At 41.5% G+C, this 21975-nt stretch overlaps 1 protein-coding gene across 5 annotated transcripts in view; it reads right to left on the reverse strand.

Annotated features, from left to right (window-relative positions):
* The window catches only part of RHOT1 (ras homolog family member T1), a 62661-nt gene extending 41545 nt beyond the window's left edge, over positions 1 to 21116 (reverse strand). For 2 of the 5 annotated variants that reach the window (XR_005531839.1, XM_039252726.1), the window contains exons 1-3: positions 20875 to 21116; positions 3644 to 3702; positions 986 to 1067 (exon numbers count right to left, since the gene is read on the reverse strand). Coding sequence is in view for 4 of the 5 variants with exons in the window: in XM_039252726.1 (XP_039108657.1) it covers positions 986 to 1067; positions 3644 to 3702; positions 20875 to 20950 (217 nt within the window). In the remaining variant the exon portion in view is untranslated. The remainder of the gene's footprint in view (positions 1 to 985; positions 1068 to 3643; positions 3703 to 20874) is intronic. The other 3 variants (XM_039252745.1, XM_039252734.1, XM_039252753.1) reach the window with 3 other exon arrangements.
* Positions 21117 to 21975: the final 859 nt, after the last annotated feature.

The following is a 21975-nucleotide window of genomic DNA, read 5'->3' on the forward strand; positions in this document are numbered from 1 at the left end:
CTCCTAGAAATAAATAAAACATTAAAAAAAAAAAAAAGTAAGTACTAGAGGGGCACCGGGGTGGCTCAGTTGGTTAAGCATCTGACTTCAGCTCAGGTCATGATCTCATGGTTGGTGAGTTCGAGCCCCACGTTGGGCTCTGTGCTGACAGGCTCAATCTGGAGCCCGCTTCAGGTTCTGTTTCCCTCTCTCTGCCCCTCCCCGATTCATGCTCTGCTCTTGCACACTCTCTTTCAAAAAATAAACATTAAAAAAAAAAAATAAGTACTAGGGGTGCCTGGGTGGTTCAGTTAGTTAAGTGTCTGACTTGAGCTCAGGTCACGACCTCACGGTTCATGACTTTGAGCCCCACATCGGACTTTGTGCTCTCAGTGCAGAGCCGGCGCTAGAGATCCTCTGTCCCCCTCTCTCTCTGCCCCTCCCCCGGCTGTGCTCTTACTCTCAAAATAAATAAATAAACATTAAAAAAAGAAACAATTAAAAAAAGTAAGTACTAGTGGGTAAAAAAAATTAAAATTATTAAGTGACACAAATGTGCTTCTATTATCATATAATGTAAACAAGCTGACAACTGCTTTAACTATTATTTGGGGAAGGGGATAAAGGCTGATAAATTAAAGAATGAATTTAGAAGTCAACAAATTCTCAAATTCAGAACTCTTTCTACATGCCTGATAACAAAACTAATCCAGAACTCACCTCTGCAAACATGCTAATTCAAGGAGGGTAATGATTTATCTACTACTTGTCGTTTACCATCTCTACTTGCTTTTCATTTTTATGAAACCCAACTTAGTAAATTTGGGACAGAAAGCTGCAAGATGGAGGCTTTATGTGGGGTGGGGGGTGGGGGGAGATACAAATGAGATAAGAAGAATAAATGATTGTTTACTGCTAGAGAAAAAGGAACACCTATCTTTGAACACCTTTTGGGAGAACTATTAAATGAACCGTACAGCCTCACCCGCAAGAGGATACGCATTACCTGAGTAATCTACGATGTGTGTAGGAACTCTCTCAGGGGTGACATCAGCTGGGATGGTAATTTCTTCTGCCCGTGGAGGAACCTTCATTTGCAAACAAATAAAGGAAAAAAACCCTTTGGATATTATCAACCAAACTTGTTAACAGATCATGTAAATTCATCTGTATATTAGCCTTTCACCCATACCTGCCCTTACAAGGTTTATTATACTTTCAAATGCTTATTTTTGTGCTTTACCACAGAGTCAAGTATATATATATATATATATTTTTTTTTTTTACTTTTTTAGAATGTTTATTTGTTTTTGGGAGAGAGAGTAGGGGAGAGGCAGAGACAGACACAGAGACACAGAATCCGAAGCAGCCTCCAAGCTTCAAGCCATCAGCACAGAGCCCAAAGCGGGACTAGAACTCAAAAGCCAGGAGATCATGACCTGAGCCGAAGTCAGACACTTAACCAACTGAGCCACTCAGGTGCCCTAGGATTCAAGTATATATTAAAAGCTATGTGATAAAATAATTCTTTTTAAAAAAGCATGTACATTTCTACCTGTGTGGGCAATGGGCATATTAAGGATACTTCAGATCTGACACAGCCTAAAACCAATACTTAGGTGTTTCAAACATTTGATTTTTAAAATGCTGTTTTCATTCTGTTTTGTTGAATGTTTAAGATACTATACAAATGAGGAGCTATGTTAATCCAAAGCAATTCTCAAATAAAATAATTATCAAAATTCATTTCTTCTAGAAGATAACTGATTGGCTACATAGGCCTTGCTATTAATGACTCCATTTTTTAGAAAGACTCTGATTTTTTAATACATTAAAAACCCCTTATCCACACCCAAGAGGACAATGCTAAACTGGCAATTCTTTTTTTTTTAAATTTTTTTTAATGTTTTATTTATTTCTAGGAGAGAGAGAGAGACAGCGTGAGCAGGGGAGGGTCAGAGAGAGAGGGAGTCACAGACTGAAACAGGCTCCAGGCTCCGAGCTGGCAGTCAGCACAGGGCCCGACGCGGGGCTCGAACCCACGAACCGCGAGATCATGACCTAAGCGAAAGTCGGATGCTTAACCGACTAAGCCACCCAGGCGCCCCTAAACTGGCAATTCTAAACTAAGTTAAACTATCAGAGAAAACATTTAGGTATTATACTCTGAGTAATCATAAGACAATACACTTCATTTCACAAATTAAGTACTTACTTACGTAAGGTAGCTATATCTTATTTAAGAAGGGAATAAAGGGGGCGCCTGGGTGGCTCAGTCGGTTAAGCGTCTGACTTCGGCTCAGGTCATGATCTCGTGGTTCGTGAGTTCGAGCCCCACGTCAGGTTCTGTGCTGACAGCCAGCTCAGAGCCTGGAGCCTGTTTTAGACTCTATGTCTCCCTCTCTCTCTGACCCTCCCCTGCTCACGCTGTCTCTCTCTCTCTCTCAGAAATAATTTTCTTTTAATTAAAAAAAAAGGGAAAAAAGGCAAAAGAAACAACAGTCAGATGGCATTTGTAATTGCTAAAAACACTACCACATAATGTATCAAATTCCTGTCTGAAGAGTGAATTTACATATTTATAGCTAAACAAGATTAAAGAAAGGAGAAATGCAAACTGTGGGGCTAATAGTACCAACTACGTGAAGATGGAGAATAAAGGAGAAATAATGTTCACCCCATTTGCATCAATCCTATTTGCCAAAACAAAACTCTAACTTTACATAGGCCTTAGCCAGCAGTGCCTCATCCTGGAACTTCCAGAATATAAATAAATACATTGCAAGCAATAACAAAACCACCTTATATTTGGTGGCACTCTACTATTATTAAGCTATTCTCATTTGAGACACAACAATCCTTTGAGTTAGGTAAAGGGGAACGAATCAGTTCCTTCATTTGTAAAATGATGCAATGGGTAATACTAAAGGTCCTCAAATATGTGTGTCAGAATCCTAGTGGCTCTAATGCCTCAAAGACTGGAGAGGGTCAGATGGAAGGCAGGTGGGGAACCAGAAGACCTCTCATCCTTACTTCAGACTAAAGGAATACTCATTGTTTTATACTTAAGAAAGGTTTAACAGCTTAGATGATCTCTAACATCCCTTCCAGCTCCCATTTTACAGATGAGACAACTAAGGCACAGAGATAAGAAATGTCCTAGCCAAGATCAAAGTAGGAAAAGCAGGGGTAACTGTGGCTCAGTCAACCAGTTAACTGTCCAACTCTTGATTTTGGCTCAGGTAATGATCTCATGGTTCATGGGTTGGAGTCCCATGCTGGGCTCTGTGCTGATGATACGGAGCCTGCTTGGGATTTTCTTTCTCTCTCTCTCTCTCTCTCTCTCTCTCTCTCTGCCCCTCCCCTGCTTGCATGTACGTACACACTCACACTCATTCTCTCTGTCCCTCTCTCTCTCAAGATAAATAAATAAACTTAAATAAATAAATAAATAAAGTAGGAAAAGCAAAGAACTTAGGTGAATTCAGATGTAGTTTGATTCTTTCTCCTTCAGGGATGTCTTGTATAATTAATATGAGCCTCTTTAAAGTCCTAACTGTCAGAAAGGAAACACATCGAAAAAGAGCAGAATTTATTTCATTTTAACTCAATTTTGATAAAGTTAAGAGATTTTTAAATACAGAAAAGACATAAAAATGTTTACCTCTTCTGGGAATTCTTCACTGACCAGAGACATAATCAGTGATGTCTTCCCAACTCTAGCTGTGAAAACAAACATCATCATTTTAATAAAGTGTTTGGGTTCTATATAAACTCAGATTCAGCAACCACACAGCAAAGTCTGTTATTCACTAGCCAAAATAAGAGGCATCCAAATCATCAAGCTTTAGTATGATACTTAAAGTACATCTCTTGGTTTTTGCTTAGAAAAGTTACACATCCCAGTGTTTAAAACAAAAAAATTACCCAAATATATAACAGAAAAGTAAAAAATCTCCCTAAATATCCCTTTTCCAGTTTAATACATGTAGACTCCCAGATTTTTTCTACACTTATAATAACATGCTACAGTAATTCCCCTACACAATTTACTAGTAGAATCATAGTACTTATACTATTTTACAATCTTTCCCTATCATTTAATTATGTACTTGGGCAGTATTCCATGTCAATATGAAAAATCTCCTGGGGGGAGGGTGAAGGGAAAGTTATTATTTAATGGCTACAGAGGTTTTGTTGGGGATGATGAAAAAATTTTAGATACAGAAAGCGCTGACAGTTAAACATCACTGTGAATGTATTTAGTGTCCCTTAACTGTACTCTCAAAAATATTTAAAATGTCAAATAATATGCCTTGTATACTACATCACAATTTTTAAAAACAGCAACATTAACTTAAAAAGTCCTACTTTACTTTTTGACAGCTGTATAAGCATCTATTGTAAGATGTGCCATAATTGATTAATGCGGTGTCCTAACAATGAACACTGTTCTGGTTTTCACCTTTATAAACAACGCTGCAATGAGCATTCCTACAGGATAGCTTCCCAGAAGCAGAACTCAAGTTAGCATGCATAATCTTTTTTATTTTTATTTATTTATTTATTATTTTTTATTTCTAGGATAGAGAGAGACAGCGTGAACAGGGAAGGGTCAGAGAGAGAGGGAGACACAGACTCTGAAACAGGCTCCAGGCTCTGAGCTGGCAGTCAGCACAGAGCCCGACGCGGGGCTCGAACCCACGAACCGCGAGATCATGACCTAAGCGANTTACTACCTTCCATTGTGTTTCATGGATATTTGTGCTGGCATGCTTTCATTCCCTTCTTAAAGCCTTTTCATTATATATCTTATAGGTTATTTCTTTTTTTTTAATTTTTTAATTTTTATTTATTTCTAGGAGAGAGACAGAGAGAGAGACAGCGTGAGCAGGGGAGGGTCAGAGAGAGAGAGGGAATCACGGACTCTGAAACAGGCTCCAGGCTCTGAGCTGGCAGTCAGCACAGAGCCCGACGCGGGGCTCGAACCCACGAACCGCGAGATCATGACCTAAGCGAAAGTCGGACGCTTAACCGACTAAGCCACCCAGGCGCCCCAATCTTTTTTATTTTTAATAACTATTGTTAAATTACCTCTAAAAAAATAAACTAATTTACATTCTCACTAGTAGAAGACCGGAGTGTCTGCTTTGGAAATCCTTACTTTTTTTTCTTTTTTAGGGTATCCTACTGAAAGGCTTAGAAGAGCAAGAGTGACGTCCCGCTTACATTTCTAACCTAGGCAAGATTTTCAATGCACAAACTTAAACATCTTAATTTTCATTCTGAAATTTTACTTCCATTCCCATAACTTTCTGATCATCTACATTCAACTGCTTATCAACTACACTCTTCTGTGAGTCCAGAGGAAAACAGTCCACCTACCTATTGATCTCTGCAAGAACTGGAAAAAAAAAAATTTTTTTTTTAAAGATTTTTTTTTTAAATGTTTTATTTACTTCTAGGAGAGAGAGAGAGAGACAGCGTGAACAGGGGAGGGTCAGAGAGAGAGGAAGATACAGACTCTGAAATAGGCTCCAGGCTCTCAGCCGGCAGTCAGCACAGAGCCCAACGCGGGGCTCGAACCCACGAACCGCGAGATCATGACCTAAGCGAAAGTCAGACGCTTAACCGACTAAGCCACCCAGGCGCCCCAAGAACTGGAAAATTTTAAAGTGAAGAAAAGTCACATTCCTTTTTTAAAGAACTAGGAGAAAGGGTGACTAAAAACACAAGTCAAGTCGCTGGAAATTAATGAAGGGTTGGAAAAAAGAGCACTGGTCAAACCGCTCAGAGGATGTGCTGCTAGCAAGCTGAGTGTCGCTAGTGGGGGACCGAGGGGAGGGCTGGACAGGGGTCTTCCGGCTCCGATTTCTGAGGATCTTTTCGGGTTACTTGTGTGAGAAGGCTCAGGCCTCTGCCAAGGAAACACCTCCCTGGGTTCCCACCATGGCAGTGAGTCCAGAGCCCATCGTGACAGAACTGCTAGAATCCAGTCATCCAGGGCGGCTCACCTAGCTCCCTGCAAACATGCTCAGATGCAGAGCCTGGGACCCAGAAACAGAAACCAAAAAATCAGTTGCAGACTTAAGAGAATAACCCATCCTCTGATGGCTAAGCCAGTGTTCTTTCTCTTTCTTATAACATAGTTTTAAAAAGTATTAACACAACAACACAGAATAGGAATATGGCCTCTAAAGTCAGCAAGCACTACATATACAAATATTATATAAATTAATTAAAATATTCACTGATTCACTGGTGACTAATTCGACAGTTCTGGTTCCAATTTTTTTTTTTAACTTATTTTGAGAAAGTATCACAGAAAAATTGTAAAAATAGTACAAAGAAATCATGTCTATTCTTTAACCCAAACACTCAAATGTTAACATTTTACCACACTTGCATTATCATTTCCTCCTTCTCCCTCCCCCAACCCTCTATATTTTTTAAACCATTTAAGAGTAGGTTATGGGGCACCTGGGTGGCTCAGTCGGGTAAGCGTACGACTTCGGCTCAGGTCATGATCTCACAGTTCGTGGGTTCGAGCCCCACGTCGGGCTCTATGCTGACAGCTAGCTCAGAGCCTGGAGCCTGTTTCAGATTCTGTGTCTCCCTCTCTCTCTGACCCTCCCTTGCTCACACTGTCTTTCGCTCGCTCAGAAATAAATTAAAAAATAAAATTTAAAAAAAGAGTAGGCTGTCCCTTTACCCTTAAGCACCTTAGTATATATTTCCTAAAAACAGGATCATTTTCTTATTCATCATAACCACAGTGTACTGTCAAGATCAGCAAATTAATTTAACACTAATACAATGCTATACTTCATCCACATCTCACCATTTGTTCCATTACCATCTTTTATAAAAAAGAAAAATCTTTTTCTACCCCCAGGATCAAGTGCAATATTTGATTGTCAAGACTCTTTAGTCTCTAGCTTGGAGGAGTATTTTTCACGATCTAGACTTTTTTAAAAAAAAAAAAAAAAACAAGCCACTTAATTTGTAGAACATCTCTCAGTTGTGTTTGTATCATGTTATCTCACAACTAATTTCAGATTTTACATTTTAGGCAGGACTGCCCCAGAAATGATACTGCATCCTTCACAGCACATCACAGCAGAAGGAAGATGATGTCAATTTGTCCCGTTACTGGTGATATTAACTGCCATCACTTGGAGGAGGTGGGGTGTGCTAGGTTATTTTTCCCTTTGTAATTAACAAGTATCCTGTGAGAAGGTACTCTGAGACTACGCAAATACTGTTTCTCATCAAACTTTTGCCTCCGAGTTTTGGCAGCCATTCATGATTCTTGTCCTGTGTTGCCACTGTGGTTGCTAGGTGGTGATGTATCCATTTCTACCAATCCTTCTCCATTACTCTGCATTCTACGTTAAGGGAAAACTTCCTTCTGATTTGTAACAGCATGGTCTTGTGGATTCCTACAGTATTCTACATGTTATAATCCATTGCTGTCATTATCTGAAGGCTCAAATTGTTCCATTTTACTTTGGAGAAATGACATTTGTGCAGGTATAAATCAGCATTACTAAATGATCCCATTTTATAAATAAAGATGTATTCACACACACACAAAAAAAGGAGAAAACTCAGAAAGGATATATACACCAACAGCCGTTACCTCTGAAGTAAATGTAACTATTTTTGTGTTTTGTGCTTTTACATATTTTCCCATTTTCTACAACAAAAATATACAATTTTTGCTACTAGAAAATGTTAAGTATTATATTAAAAGTCATTTTAGTAGCAAAAATTGGCATGTTCTCAATTTATAGATGGCCAATGAAATTTACTTAGTGACATGTAGGTCATCCTTTCATCCCTTCAACAAATATTTCCTGAGCACTTCTATATACCAGGCACTATTCCAAGGTGCTAGGGATACCACTGATCAAAGCAGTAGGTATCCTTATTTTTTATATCTTTTTTAAATTTATTATTATTTATTTTTTTAATAGAGAGAACATAAGCGGGAAACAGAGGCAGAAGGAATGGGGGAGAGGCAGAAAGAGAGACAGAGACAGAGAATCTTAAGCAGGCTCCACTCTCAGCACAGAGCCCTACACAGAGCTCAATCCCACAGCCCTAGGATCATGACCTGAGCTGAAATCAAAAGTTGGACCCTCAACCATCAGAGCCACCCAGGCGCCCATTCATGGAAATACAGTGAAATATATTTCAATAGATTTATGAGATTTTTACCAATAAAAGCACTCTTCCTACACATCAGGATAAAGAGCAAAAACTTAAAAACTAGCCATCCTTGATTCACCCTTTTTCTGTACTGAACATTAAACTGTCAAATTTTCCTTTGAAAGTTAAAAAAAAATTTTTTTTAATGTTTATTCAGTTTTTGAGAGAGTGAAAGAGACAGAGAGCACAGTTGGGGAGGGGCAAAAGAGAGAGAGGGAGACACAGAATCGGAAGCAGGCTCCAGGCTCTGACTGTCAGCACAGAGCTGGATGAGGGCCTAAACCCACAAACCGTGAGATTATGACCTGAGCCGAAGTCAGACGCTTAACTGACTGAGCCACCCAAGAGCCCCTCCTTTGAAATTTTAAATATTCACTCCTTCCTCTCTGTTCCCACTTTTCCCTAATTATGGGACTTTGGTTGAAACCCCTCCCTATTCCCAACTTTCTCCCCCCTCCTCTAATCTCTCCTCTTAATAAATCTATCAACAATACAAATGCCAGTCCGTCTTCATTTTCTCAGCTCACCGAAAGCCTTGACTCTCAATTACCTACCACATTGAGGTGAAACTCTTCGGCTGGCCTTTGAAAATCATGCAATTAATAATTTAACCCCACCTCAACTGCCCAGTCTAATCGCTCACTATTCCCACATACACAATTTGCTCACATATGGCCATTCTGCTCTGTGCAAGCACAAACAAGCTATGACGAATCTTGCCTCCTCACATGGTTTTCTTCATCTAAAACATCCGTCTCTCTCTCCCCTCTACTTTTCCAAATGTTAACCAACTCTGGAGGACAGCTCAAATTCTACCCCATCCCTAAGACATGCCAAGGCTACTGCAGCCCTCCCCTTCCTCCTGCAAACTACTTCTGTGCCACCTAACTTACATCAAACAGTTATGAGTGGAAAGTGCAAACTTCACATGTCTGTGTCTACATTATCACAATAATATAGTATTTGAAAACCCTTGGATGATGAACTGAATTTTCTTATTTTACAAGAATGGGAGAAAGACTAGCACATCAGCCAGACTGACTTAAGCTGACTTGCTTTCACCTCATGCCAGCACAGTAGCTTTGCTGCTGCTTCAGCACTGCCGTTTAGGAAATGAGGTGGAGCTTCTGGAACTATCCCATCAAAGCTTTCCTTAACAGCAACTGAAAAGCTGTCAACATTAGGTGACTTCTGAGGAAAAAAAAATTTCTAAAATTACTTTGTTCAATTTCTCTGTATTAGAAAATAATTAATGTTAAAATTTCAAATAATATTAAAGGAGGGTGTGATATAATAAAGAATCCATCTGGTCTTCATCCCCACCCAGTTCCTGGCAGAAAGCTTCAAAATCCCTTGGAACTTCCTGTGTTGATAGGCATGTCTTTTGTTATAGCCTCTTTCAACTGAACTTGAGTTTATCCTAATGAGGTGACTCATTAGGGAGAAGGGAGGGCCTGCGTAGCTATATAGGGAGGCGATTGGTTGCCAGAAAAACTAACCATGTGATTAGCAGGATGGAACTTCCAGCCCCACTCCAAAACCTAGCAGTGCAGTGGGGGGGGGGGGGGAGTTAGAGGGAGTCCACAGACTGAGTTCAATCACATGGGCAACGATTCAATTGAGTGTGCCTACATAACGAAGTCCAATAGAAAAACTCTGGACATCAAAACTCAGGGTAGCTTCCTAGTTGGTGAACATACTGAGGAACCAGGAAGGCAGCACACTCTGACTCCACAGAGACAAACGCTCTGGCCTCAGGGCCCTTCAACACCCTGCCCTTATGTACCTCTTCATCTGGCTGTTCACTTGTGTGACCGTGAGTGCAGCACTTTCCCAAGTTCTGTTGAGTTGTTCTAGTGGATTATCAAACCTAAGCACATTGCAGAAACCCCAAGTTTGTAGTCAGCCAGGACGCAGATAGCCAGGATAGTCGGGGGAGCCCACTTGTAGCTGGTGTCTAAAGAAAGGGGAATCTTGAGGACCTTACCCTTTAACTTGTAGGATCTGATGCTAACCCAGGGCAGTTAGTGTCAAAGTGGAATTGAACCGTAGAATGCTCAGTGTCAGACACTTGTCAGAAAGAAGAGGGCAGGACAGTTTTGTATTTATAAAAAGTAGTGATGGCTCAAAAAACTGAGAAACATTGTAACAGACCTATCCCAGAGTACAAGTTCCACTCTGGCATATCCCCCATACCTGGACCAAACAAACTAGGGAAAAACAAAACAAAACCAACCAGAGGATCATGTAGAAAGTATTAGCTTGTTTCTACAAGACCCATCTTACTTGTGCAGACTCCTTCTATTAATTCATTTGAAAGTATTTACCTGATTGTCTTCCAAGTACAAAGCGTAATCTTAGATACTCTATGGGGGTAATATGGAAAATGTATTAAATAAGATAGATAAAACTGCAATGAAAGAGGTATGGATCAAGTACTATGTTCAATCACTCTTGAAAAAAGGGGAGGTGGGGAGGGAAGGGTAGAAGAGAAGGGAATATCTGCTTTTCTCAGAAGTCTCTAAATATAGCAGAAAATCGAAAAGCTCATAAAAGAAGCTTATAGTTTGGTCACAAGGAGGAAAAACTGAATAATCAGTTAAGACACGTGCGTTCTTACATCAGTATTGTGCCTGTGTAATAGGCAACCTCCCAGCATGGCACCAGTGGTCTCCTGAAGGGCTTCCTAGACCTTGGTGAAAACATTACTTTTCCTACCAGCTACTGAGTATCTCTGGAAAGACTAAGGAACAAATACTTCATTATCACCCACGGGAAATTCCACAAGGGCAGAGAATGTGTCTTTCTTGTTCACTGTCGAATCTTAGCTCCCGGCAAATGCTCTTAGTAAATGGAGCTTATGGCTTAGCAGTTAAGAGCACAGATTTACCATTTAGGAAAGTGGTTGGTTACTTCTGAGAGAAAGAGAAGGCAATGCAAGGGGCTTCAAATGACTGGTAATGTTTTATTTATCAAGCTAAGTAATGGGTATTTGCTATATTATTCTTTATTCCTTTGATATAAACATTTTACCAAAATAAAAGGAAAACAATACAGGCTTCAGAATCGGACAAGACTGGACTGAAATCTTAGTTCCAGCAATGACTAGCTGTGTTTCCTCAGGCCTCAGTTTGTTCATCTATATAGTGTTGAACAGCTTCAGCAGAATTGGTAAGAGGATTAATTAAGATGACAGGTATATAATGCTTAGGACAATACCTGGCAAATATAAAATACACAAATGATAGTTGTTGTTGTGACGATGATGAGCACAGTTTAAGTTAAAGGAGTTAGTTAAGTGAGCACTTAGAACGGGCCAGAAAATTTGGACTGGGGAATCAGCTTTCTCAACCTTGTCACGGACTCTCTCTGGGCTTCAATTTTCTCATCAGTTAAAAAAGAAAGAAAAAAGGGACCAGATGCTATCAATGTTTATGCTCTATGATTAATCTAAACTTTCATGTAGCACACCTAGAAGACTGGCCTGCGACAGAAGAAAAAGTACACCTGACAGGTGCCTTATGGTAGCCTAGCAAAGGCAGACAGAGCCTCAAGTTGTATCTATTATCTATTTTAATTGTGTACGGGAAAGTGATGTGTCAGGAATATTCATCTAACCATAAGAACAAAGTGGGACTTACCATGCCAATATGGGGTCCAGAAATTTCTAGAATTTGCTGACTTATAATGTGCATTTCATAACTTTTTTCCTTAAATAACTGCACTCATCATGGCCTTATTTAGGGTCCCAGAAACCCCAAACTTTCTGTTAGCTCGAGGTAGTACTCATCTCAACATCCGCAGGGGTCCATTCTAATTCCCCATGACTATGCACAATGAAGGCAAAATAGTTAGCTTAACATGAACCAAGCCACTGCCCTTTATTCCAGCATCAGAAAACCTAGAACTTGGCCCTCCTGCCTATTTTTCACTCTTGGCAACTAAGGCTGCAGAGCAAGAGTGCATTTGGGAGAGAGCCCTGATAAAGCTCCTTACAAAGAGTGGTGATGTCTGATCTAAACAACACACAGCAGAGCTCCTGCCGCGGGACAGGAGAATGCCTCTGCTGTGAAGTCCAATCGAGTCCACCGGGCCCTGTATGCTATTTATTTTAGCAAGTAGTAAAATTCCTAGGTACTTAAAACAACAGACCTCTTGGAAAATCCAATGCTTGTACAATTCCTGTGACCTTTGAACTTCTGGGTCTTTCTCACCCTAGCAGAGATGTCTTTTTCCCTAGTGTCTCCAAAATCCCACAACTACTGCCAGTACAGATGTTCCCAGACGCTGTTCCATTTCTCCAGAGCTCTCCTGGACATCTTACACGTCTCTACATTCGTATCTGTGATCGAGTGTTAAGAACTGAAAAATGAGGGGCACTCGGGTGGCTCAGTTGGTTAAGTGTCCAACTCTTGATCTCAGCTCAAGATCTCACAGTTCATGAGATTTGAGTCGCACATGGGAACGGGGGCTGCTTGGGATTTTCTCTCTCTCAAAATAAACAAACAAACAAACAAACAAACAAAAAGGAATAGGAAAAATGAATCAGGTGCTCCTTGTTACCCAAAAGGAAAACAAGTCTCACTCTTGGTTGGTCCTTGAGAACTCTGCCTGCCTTAATACCCTTAAGACCTTGATTCTTCTTACAATTCCCTTTCCAGAATAACCTTGTTAAAATTTTGCTTGTATCCCCCCACTCCGAAGTCCTGACAAGTCTCAGCAGAAATCTACCTAACTTTGAATCCATAGCTCAAAATGTTTAACAAAAATGATCAAAATTAAGTCAAACCCCAACACTGAATGGCTTATTAGTTTCCAAGAAAGCTAAAGACTTACTGCTCCTTAATCACAACCACTTGGGCTCTCTTAGCAAAATCCAGGCCTTCAACAGGTGTTCCATGTTACTTTTAAAGTCCCCTCCCTCACCACAGCCCTTCCACATAGCCCACTCTTCCTCATGTCTCTGCTTAAGGACTCATGACAACATCCCTGTTCCTAGCCATTGTCCCTTTCTGCTTTTCCCAGAGATACTTTCAGAAAAGCAAGCCCAGCATTCCGAGGAAATTCAGATTTCTTCACAGCTCAGCTCAACAAGGCAGCTCTGGCTGCCTGTGCTGCAGAGCTCCTGCCAAACTACAACCGTGCCACCCGGTCTGTTCCGACATGACAGGCCTCGGGGACAGAAAAGGAACCTCCACCGCCACGCTCGGCAGGAGAAGGGCCCAGTGTTTACTGCAACAATTAACGGGCTTTATTTATGCTTGATGACAGACACTGGTACCAAAAAAGAGGAATCATTCAATCTAAGTTATTTCTGTGGATACTACCATCTAGAGTATGGCATTTGATTTACTTACTCATTTGTACTGTGCCTCACCCATGAAAGAATCTGACGCAGTTTAGTACTCAGGACAATAAAACAATTCCATCGAGTTTCTGAAGTAATTGTATAATAGGCCTTGTAAAACATCAAACAACATGAATCTCCTCCACATAAAAATCCAAGAGTAATTTCTTCTTTAAAAAAAAAAAAAAGTTTAAAATTAGAGCAAGAGAGACAGATTATAATGAATTTGGGAGAAAATGAGCACATTTTCATTAGTATCATTCTGGGTTTCCTTTTGGAAGGGCAGTAAGATGATAGCTACTTGAACTAATAAAAGATCAGATGTGATTAAGTTAAGAAATGCTTCAGTGAATCTAAACCAGAGCTTTTTGCTTCCCTTAAGGCCTAACGACCTAACCCTGAGTGAGACTATCAAAGAAATAGGGAGTTGGCAGTTTTAAAATTACAATAGACCACTAATTTTAGGCTACTCTTAATTGAAAAATAAATGAGGACCTTAAAAACAAGGTAAACATTTTAGAATACTAAATTTTAAAAACCATTTAAATAAGCCTAAAATCAAAAAGGCCCTTGACAATGGCAGAGAGGAGTATAAACACTACATATTTTTAACTGCTCCAGAAAATAATTTCCATAAAGGAATAAACTTCTCTAATTACTGTACCAATTAAATTTTATATTGAACATAAATATAATCTCTGGTATCGTTACATAATTTACAATAAGTGTAAATAAGTAAAATACATGTAAAACTACAATACATATTTTTAATACAAGTATATTATATTACATGGAGGATGAAAAATTGTCTGTTAGCCGGCCATTTAATGGTCTCTATTTCCTCTGTTTTGCCTGAGAAACACTGTAGTGATCTGTAAAAACAAAAGACACGGTCACAATTATCCCCAAAGAGAGAAGGCCTTCTGATTCGGTTCAACACAACATGCCACCATTCTGACACTCTGTGCTTCTAAGTAGGTCATCCATGGGAAACATAATTCATCACTATAGAACAAATTATCTAGATCTATCCAGGCTAAAAATTTCTTTGTCTTTTCATCACATCTTTTGAACATCTAGTTCTAAGTGACAGCAAATTCCTAATATTCATGAGGTGGAAATAACATTTTCTGAGTCCAATTACCATCCTACCAGCCATATTGGCCATTTTTCTTGATAACACATACCCCGTGCTTCAAATGGCAAAGGGCCTACTCCTCATTTCTAGTGGCTTCTTCTTAAGAAGGCTTGTTGGCTCTTCCTAAATTACGAAATAAGAATATACAAGGAGGGTGACTATGGAGTTAGAAATTTACCTGGGAAACTTTAGCATTTGTGGTAATAGCTGAGTATCGTTCCAAAGGAAAATTTCATTGACCAAATGCAGGCTCTCTGGGCTGCAGAAGAATAAATGTTACCTCTCCTTTGAACTAGATCAACACTAGTGTCCGAATGGCACCAGAGGAACAAAAAGGCAAGTCTTAATACATATGTGAGAATGATATAGAATAGACTCTAAACAAACAGAAGAGACCACATAGACTGTGCTTGAACATGCTCGGTCGCAGACTATTATCCACATGCTAAATGCAGTGTACCTGAAACTGGAGCAGTTTAATCATCAAATATTACTTAACAAAGACCAGAATGGAAAGCAATATGGCTTTAAAAGGATCATAAAAGTCTTTTCTAACCTAAATGCTAGCTTATTACTGAAGTTTCTTTGACTCTTCTTATCTCATGCCAGAAGAATTGTTTCCCAGTCCCACTAAGATGACCTCTGTGGGGTTTCAAGGAGAAGCTGGCCTCTTTTGGCAAGGAACAGAACTGCTGGCAGCCAGGACACGGCCTAGACACGACCCCGTCGTTACAAGTCACTGGTATACCTTACTGCCAGAACACAGAATCTCCCAGGCCACACAAAGCTACGACCTGGAACAAGAGGCTGGATGAACTCTGCCCCTTCAAATGCTAACAGTAACCACGTATCAGACTGGATTTGAGAAAGGAGAATGAGCAGGGGCGCTCTGGCGGCTCACTCGGTAAGGTGTCCTACTCTTGATTTCAGCTCAGGTCATGATCCAGGGCTGGGGGATCAAGCCCCACATCGGACTCCATGCCAAGTGTGGAGCTGGCCTGGGATTCCCTCTCTCCCTTTCTCTCTGCCCCTCTCCCCGGCTTGTGCTATCTCTCTTTAAAATTAAAAAAAAAAAAAAAGAAAAGGAGAATCAAATTTTTATGACTAAGAGTGATTTGGAAAACAAGTAAAGTCTAAATAAATGGAACTAATCTGAACTCACTCGTTCTTCCAAAAACTGTAAGTGACCTTTGAACAATGAGGGGGGTCAGAGGCACCAACTCCCCAGGCCCCTGGCAGTCCAAACTCCTCAGATAACTTTTGACTCCCCAGAAACTCAACTACTGATAACTACTGTTGACTGGAAGCCTTACAAATGACATAGCAGTCTATTAACATATATGTTGTATATGATACGTACTATATACTGTATTCTTACAAAAAAGTAAGCTGGAGAAAAGACAAAGTTATTAAGAAAATCATAAGCCGGCGGGGGGAGGGGGGCGGGCGCCTGGGTGGCTAAGTCAGTTAAGCATCCGACTGTGGCTTAGGTCGTGAGCTCACAGGTTCGTGAGTTTGAGCCCTGCGTTGGGCTCTCTGCTGTGGGCACAGCTTTGGATCCTCTGCCCCTCCCCTACTCGTGCGTGCACTCTCTCAAAAATAAACAAAACATTAAAAAGAAAGAAAATCATAAGAAAAATACATTTAATTACAGTACTATACTGTAAAAATCCCTGTATAAAGGGACCCCACGCAGTTTGAACTGGGTGTTGTTCAAGGGTCAACTGTATTTGACTTTTCTTTTTTTGAGAGTGAGAGAGCGCATGGGGTAGAGCAGCAGAGGAAGGAGACAGAGAATCTTAAGCAGGCTGCACACCCAGCATGAGCAGGATGCAGGGCTCAATCTCACAACTATGCGATCATGACCTGAGCCAATATCAAGAGTCAGACGCTTAACTGACTGAGCCACCTACGGCCAACTGCATTTGAGTGCCCACTTTGTGCCAGGCCTCCTCTAGGCTCTGGGTATATAGCAGCAAAATAAGGCAAATCCACTACTCTCACAAAGCTTATTACTTCCTAGCCCAAAAGATAAGTGAACAAATATGCAGGAAGAATGCCTGAGTCAGGGCCTTCTCGCAGAGAAACCAATAGAGAATAGTACAAAGGTGAAGGAAGGGCCAGGCTGTGAGGGCTTGCAAAAAAAAGTCTGGCCTTTTTCTGGGCACCTGGGTGGCTCAGTTGATTAAGCATCCGACTTGGGCTCAGGTCATGATCTCAAGGTTCGTGGGTTCAAGCCTTGCATTGGGCTCTGTGCTGACAGCTCAGAGCCTGGAGCTTGCTTCAGATTCTGTGTCTCTCTCTCTCTCAGCTCCTCCCCCACTCATGCTCTATCTTTCAAAAATAAAATAGGGGCGCCTGGGTGGCTTAGTCGGTTAAGCGTCCGACTTTTGCTTAGGTCGTGATCTCGCAGTTCGTGGGTTCAAGCCCCGCATCGGGCTCTGTGCTGACTGCCAGCTCGGAGCCTGGAGCCTGTTTCAGTCTGTGACTCCCTCTCTCTCTGACCCTCCTCTGCTCACACTGTCTCTCTCTCTCCTAGAAATAAATAAAACATTTAAAAAAATTTTTTAAATAAAATAAAAACAAAAAAAATTTTTTTAAAGGTTGGATTTTTTTCTAAGTAAAAGTAGAAATCATCAAAGAATTTTAAAAATGGGTAACAGGATCTGAGATTTTTTTAAAGATGACTGCCTGCTATACAGAGAATGGACAAAATCAGAAGCAGGGAGACTGGTGAAGGAGATATTACAAAAGCCTAGGCCAAAGCCAATCAATGCTTGAAGTAGTTTGACTTGAACTAGTTTTGGTGATAAGCTAATCAGTGAGACATATTGGGTAAGAGTGACCAGGTTCATTTAAACATTTTCTAAACGTTTATTTATTTTTGAGAGAGAGAGAGAGAGAGAGAGAGAGAGAGAGAGAGCAAGCAGGGGGGCGGGAGGTTGAGGGGGAGGGGGAGAGGGATATTCAAGCAGGCTCCAGGCTCTGAGCTGTCAGCAAGAACCTGATGCCGGGCTCTAACTCACAGACCACAAGATCATGACCTGAGCTGAAGTCCGATGCCCAACCGAGTCACCCAGGTGCTCAAAACCAGATTCATTTAAAAAGTAACAGTTCACTTTCCTAATCAATTGGACCAGTAAAAGATAAACGTATCTCAATTTAAAAACAAGAATTGGCTAAAACTAAATCTTGTGTAATTTTAATGTATCTACATGATTTAGATAAAAGGGTATTAAGGCTCATGCTAATTTTATTGCAACAAGGACATTTGTTAAGCATACTAACACAACTATCATTAAATACAAATTCTGGCCAAAGATGCTGACCGTGAAAAATCGTAACTCGAAGGACTAAGTTTTGAATGCTTGCATTTCTAATGATTTTCAAAATTTTGTTTCGTTTCAAGAATGGCAACTGACTTTCAACATGGCCTGAATGGTATTTGTTTCGCTCAATAATTAAGATAAGGTGAAGGTAATATTTAAAACACTTGGGCTTTCTCTGCAACTAATTATCTCAAAACTCACAGACAATCTAACTTCTTTGATCTAAGCACTAAATAGACAGTAAGCATTAGTTAGCATTTAAGCCTGGATGGATCAGAATCCAGATTCTGGATGGGCCAAGAAAAGATCCATTTCACCTTGAGAGTTTATTATAGGTTGAGCCAAGAGAATGTTGAAACCATTCACAACTAATTGGGAGCATCAGTGAATGAAGCTGTTGCTATGTGGGTCTGGGACAGATACTCAATGCAAGAAGATGTACTGAAGTGAAAGAGAAGGTACAGGCTTTACAATAATACCAGAAATAATGTGTTTTTAATTTTTTTTTTTTTGCTTACCCCATTTCTCTTTGTTAACCATCTTAAAATGACAACTAAATTACTACCACTTCTACCTAAAAAAGTGGTTTTCCTGATAAATTCATGTGTTAGACCAGTACTAAAATAGCCTTGGTCACATTTATGTTTACCGAGCATCCAAAGTGGAGTAGCTAGGCTAACAGCTGTCAAGTATTTACATTAAATCTCAAAAAGTAATGCTTCTGGGGCGCCTGGGTGGCTCAATCCGTTGAGCATCCAACTCCTGATCTCTCATCTCAGGTCATGGTCTCACAGTTCATGGGTTCGAGCCCTGTGTGCTGCTCAGCATGTAGTCCGCTTGGGATGCTCTCTCTGGCCCTCCTCCAATCATATGCACCTAGTTGCACAAGTACACACACGTGTGCACTCTCTCCCTCTCAAAATGAATAAACTTAAAAAAAAAACACCCTAATGCTTCCAACTTTTCCTCCCCAAATACTAGCCTTTAATATAACTAATTAAAATCAAATATTTCACGTAAGTAAAATCTTAGTATTTTTAACTGTGAAAAAAATTAGATAAATGTAGCTGGCCTAAAGCTTCTAGTACAAACCTTTTCAAGAAAAATGTCTTCCTCAAAAACTCAGACTTTCTCTTAGGTCAGGTTACTCCCAATGATCAAAAAACTCTTGTGTTGCACACTGTTCTCAACTCTATTTGCTTTCATATCTGCAGAACATGCCTTTTCATTTTCCTAACAAATTTTTAGTTCTTTTATGTATTTCTAAATAAGTGATACTGTTACCATTTTAACTTAAATGCCCTAGGGCTGACAACATATCTTACATACATATAGCACTTCTATTTAGATGTTTCACAGACCAATTATATGTAATTGCTTCCTATATTCAAAGCTAAAACCAAAACATAGGATTTCTGCTTTTAGAAAGTTAGTATTATAATCACTATAAAATGATTTTATGACAGTTAAGGATCAGCTTTTTAAGTGGCTCATCTACTCAGTTTCTCTACCTTATTCCAAGTGCATCAGCTATGAATCATACGTTAAGTAACACCTTCCTGAACTTTGTCAAGGAAACTGACGCAAAATACAGATTAACATATAGTAATAAATAAAGACTAAAATTCACAACTGCAAACCAAAAAGAAAACTGTGTCGGCCCAACCTTCCTTCCAAATTCTGATTCTAAAGACTTCTCCACACAGCAGGTGAACAGAGATTTCAATGCCTATCAAAGAACACTATAGAAAAGGGTAAAAATGCTTTAGCTTTCTTCCGTGGGAGTGCATCACCGTGACCTGGAGGGGCTACTCCGGGCTGAAGTGGGGTTTGGAAAGGAATGCTTCAAAACAGCAATCGCAGAGCATTAACTGATGTACAAACAAACAATTCAATTCTCCCAGCCCACTTTCTTATTTTAGTCCTACCAAATGAGTCACATAACCAGCCAAGTGATATCAAGAAGTCCCTGTTGTTCTGTCCCTAAATCAGTACACAGAGGCATTTCTCCTTTATTATATCTTAAAAGGGTGAAATCTAAGAATTTCTAAGGGGTCTTATGTGTATGTATGCGCGTGTCTGGTTTTCCTGTGTGCCTGTTATTTATAAAATAATTACCAAGCTACGGAATAAATAATGCTTAAAAAGAGGGGAGTAATTTAGGCTTTATGGTAACAATAATTCTCTCAACTGAAAAACCCTCCCCAGATAACTATCCATTCATTAAGCACTTGTGTAACTTGTATAACTTGACGTTGGGAGTAAATTTTTGAGCCAACGGCGAGTATAACAGGAGTTATTCCAATGTAAAGTGCAAGTATCTCTAAAAACTCTCCCTAGCTTGAAGTCAATGCTTAGAGGGTGGGGAGACTGCGAACGCAAAAAAGGGGGGGGGGAGGCAGAAAGCTGACCCTGCCCGCGAGTCGAACAGTTCTGCGCCCGCCCCCCCCCCCGCTTCCCCCGCAGCCGGTTCACACCATCCCAGTCGGTCAGTCGGCCTGTTCCAGCACCTGCCCGGCGGTGACAAGGGACTCTCCGAGGAAGGGAAGAGGGTCTGAAAGGAAAGCGGCCTCGGAAACGCTTTGAGGCCCAGGAGGAAAGGATTCGAAGCGGAAAAGGAGAGGACCTTCGGAGGGATGAGGCTGGCCGTCAGAGACGCGCGGGGTCAAGGCTCGCGAGGACGACTGGGGGTCAGGGACGGGATGTGGTAGGAGGGCCCAGGTGGGGTGAGAGGTTGGAGGCCGCCTGCGGGCTGCCGAGAAGGAAGAGCTTAAGGGGCTGGGAGGCCCGAGGGCGCGGAGAGGGGCGAGCAGGCCCGGGGCGGCAGGGCTGCGGTGGCCGCAGCCGGCCCCGGCGCGCGCACTCACGTTCTCCCACCAGCAGGATCCGCACGTCTTTCTTCATGTCGGCGGCTCGGAGGGGCCGGGCTCGGCCCGCACGCATGGAGCGGACTCCTCTCGCCGGGAGCGCCCAGCCCGCGGCGCCGCTCTCCCCGCGCTACGGACGCCGCCTGCCAGCCTCCCCCGCCGCCCCGCCCGAGCCTCGGCCGGGGCCCGCCGCGCCGCCTCCTCGGCCGCTTCCCTGCTCGGGGAGCCAAGACAGCGCCAGCTCCGCCTCCTCCGGCTCCGCGGGGGGCGGCGGCGGCGGGGCCGACGGGGCGCCGCGAGGGACAAGCGCTTTCGGAACGCGAACGCTCTCCGGGCCCGAGCGGCGCCCCTGGCGTCCGGCTCGCTGCAGCGCAGGGCCAGGGAGCCTAGCCCACCTTCCCCCCAGCGCCTCGCAGCCGATGCGATTGAGGCACGGAATTTGAGGAGTAGATCCGATAGTCTGATCCCATTTATTTTGCAGAATTGGGGCAGAAGTTACTTGTCCAGGGTCACATTAGAGCTTGGCAGGGACTCAGGATGGGAATATTCTTACCAGACTATAATCTCCAGGAGGGCAGCGACCTGGTTTTCAGTAGCATCCACACCTTATCAGAAAGTGCTTGATTGATCACAGGGTCACTGACTCCCAGGATAGAACCTTTTCCACTACACAAAACCACCACCCTAGCGGCTTTCTGCCTGTGATGCTAACAAAATACAGTTCTAAACGGCATTCTTTTTTACGTTGTCCTTGCAAACAGATTCATTTCTTTGTAGCAAACTAAATGACTTCCCTCTGCTCTAAGTCAAACTTAGTTTCTAAGCCAAACGAAGTCACTTTCTGTGGTTTCCTTTGAGAAGGGTCTTCTGATACTTTAGTTAGGGCTTAGCTAAGCATAATGCTGGAACCGCTAGTGACACTAGATAATGAACTCTCACTGGTTTTTCTAATATTGCCTTGATTTCCTCTTGATCTGGTCTGTCCGGAGGAATTTGTTGCTACATCCCAAATGCTGGGACAGTGTTTGGCATGCAGTGGAAGAAAGAGATAGATAAATAGATACAAAGATTTATAGAATGAATGAGGAAACACTATCTGCA

This window comes from Hyaena hyaena, unplaced genomic scaffold (genome assembly GCF_003009895.1).
Source record: "Hyaena hyaena isolate Hyena2069 unplaced genomic scaffold, ASM300989v1 scaffold_10, whole genome shotgun sequence".
Classification (NCBI taxonomy): domain Eukaryota; kingdom Metazoa; phylum Chordata; class Mammalia; order Carnivora; family Hyaenidae; genus Hyaena; species Hyaena hyaena.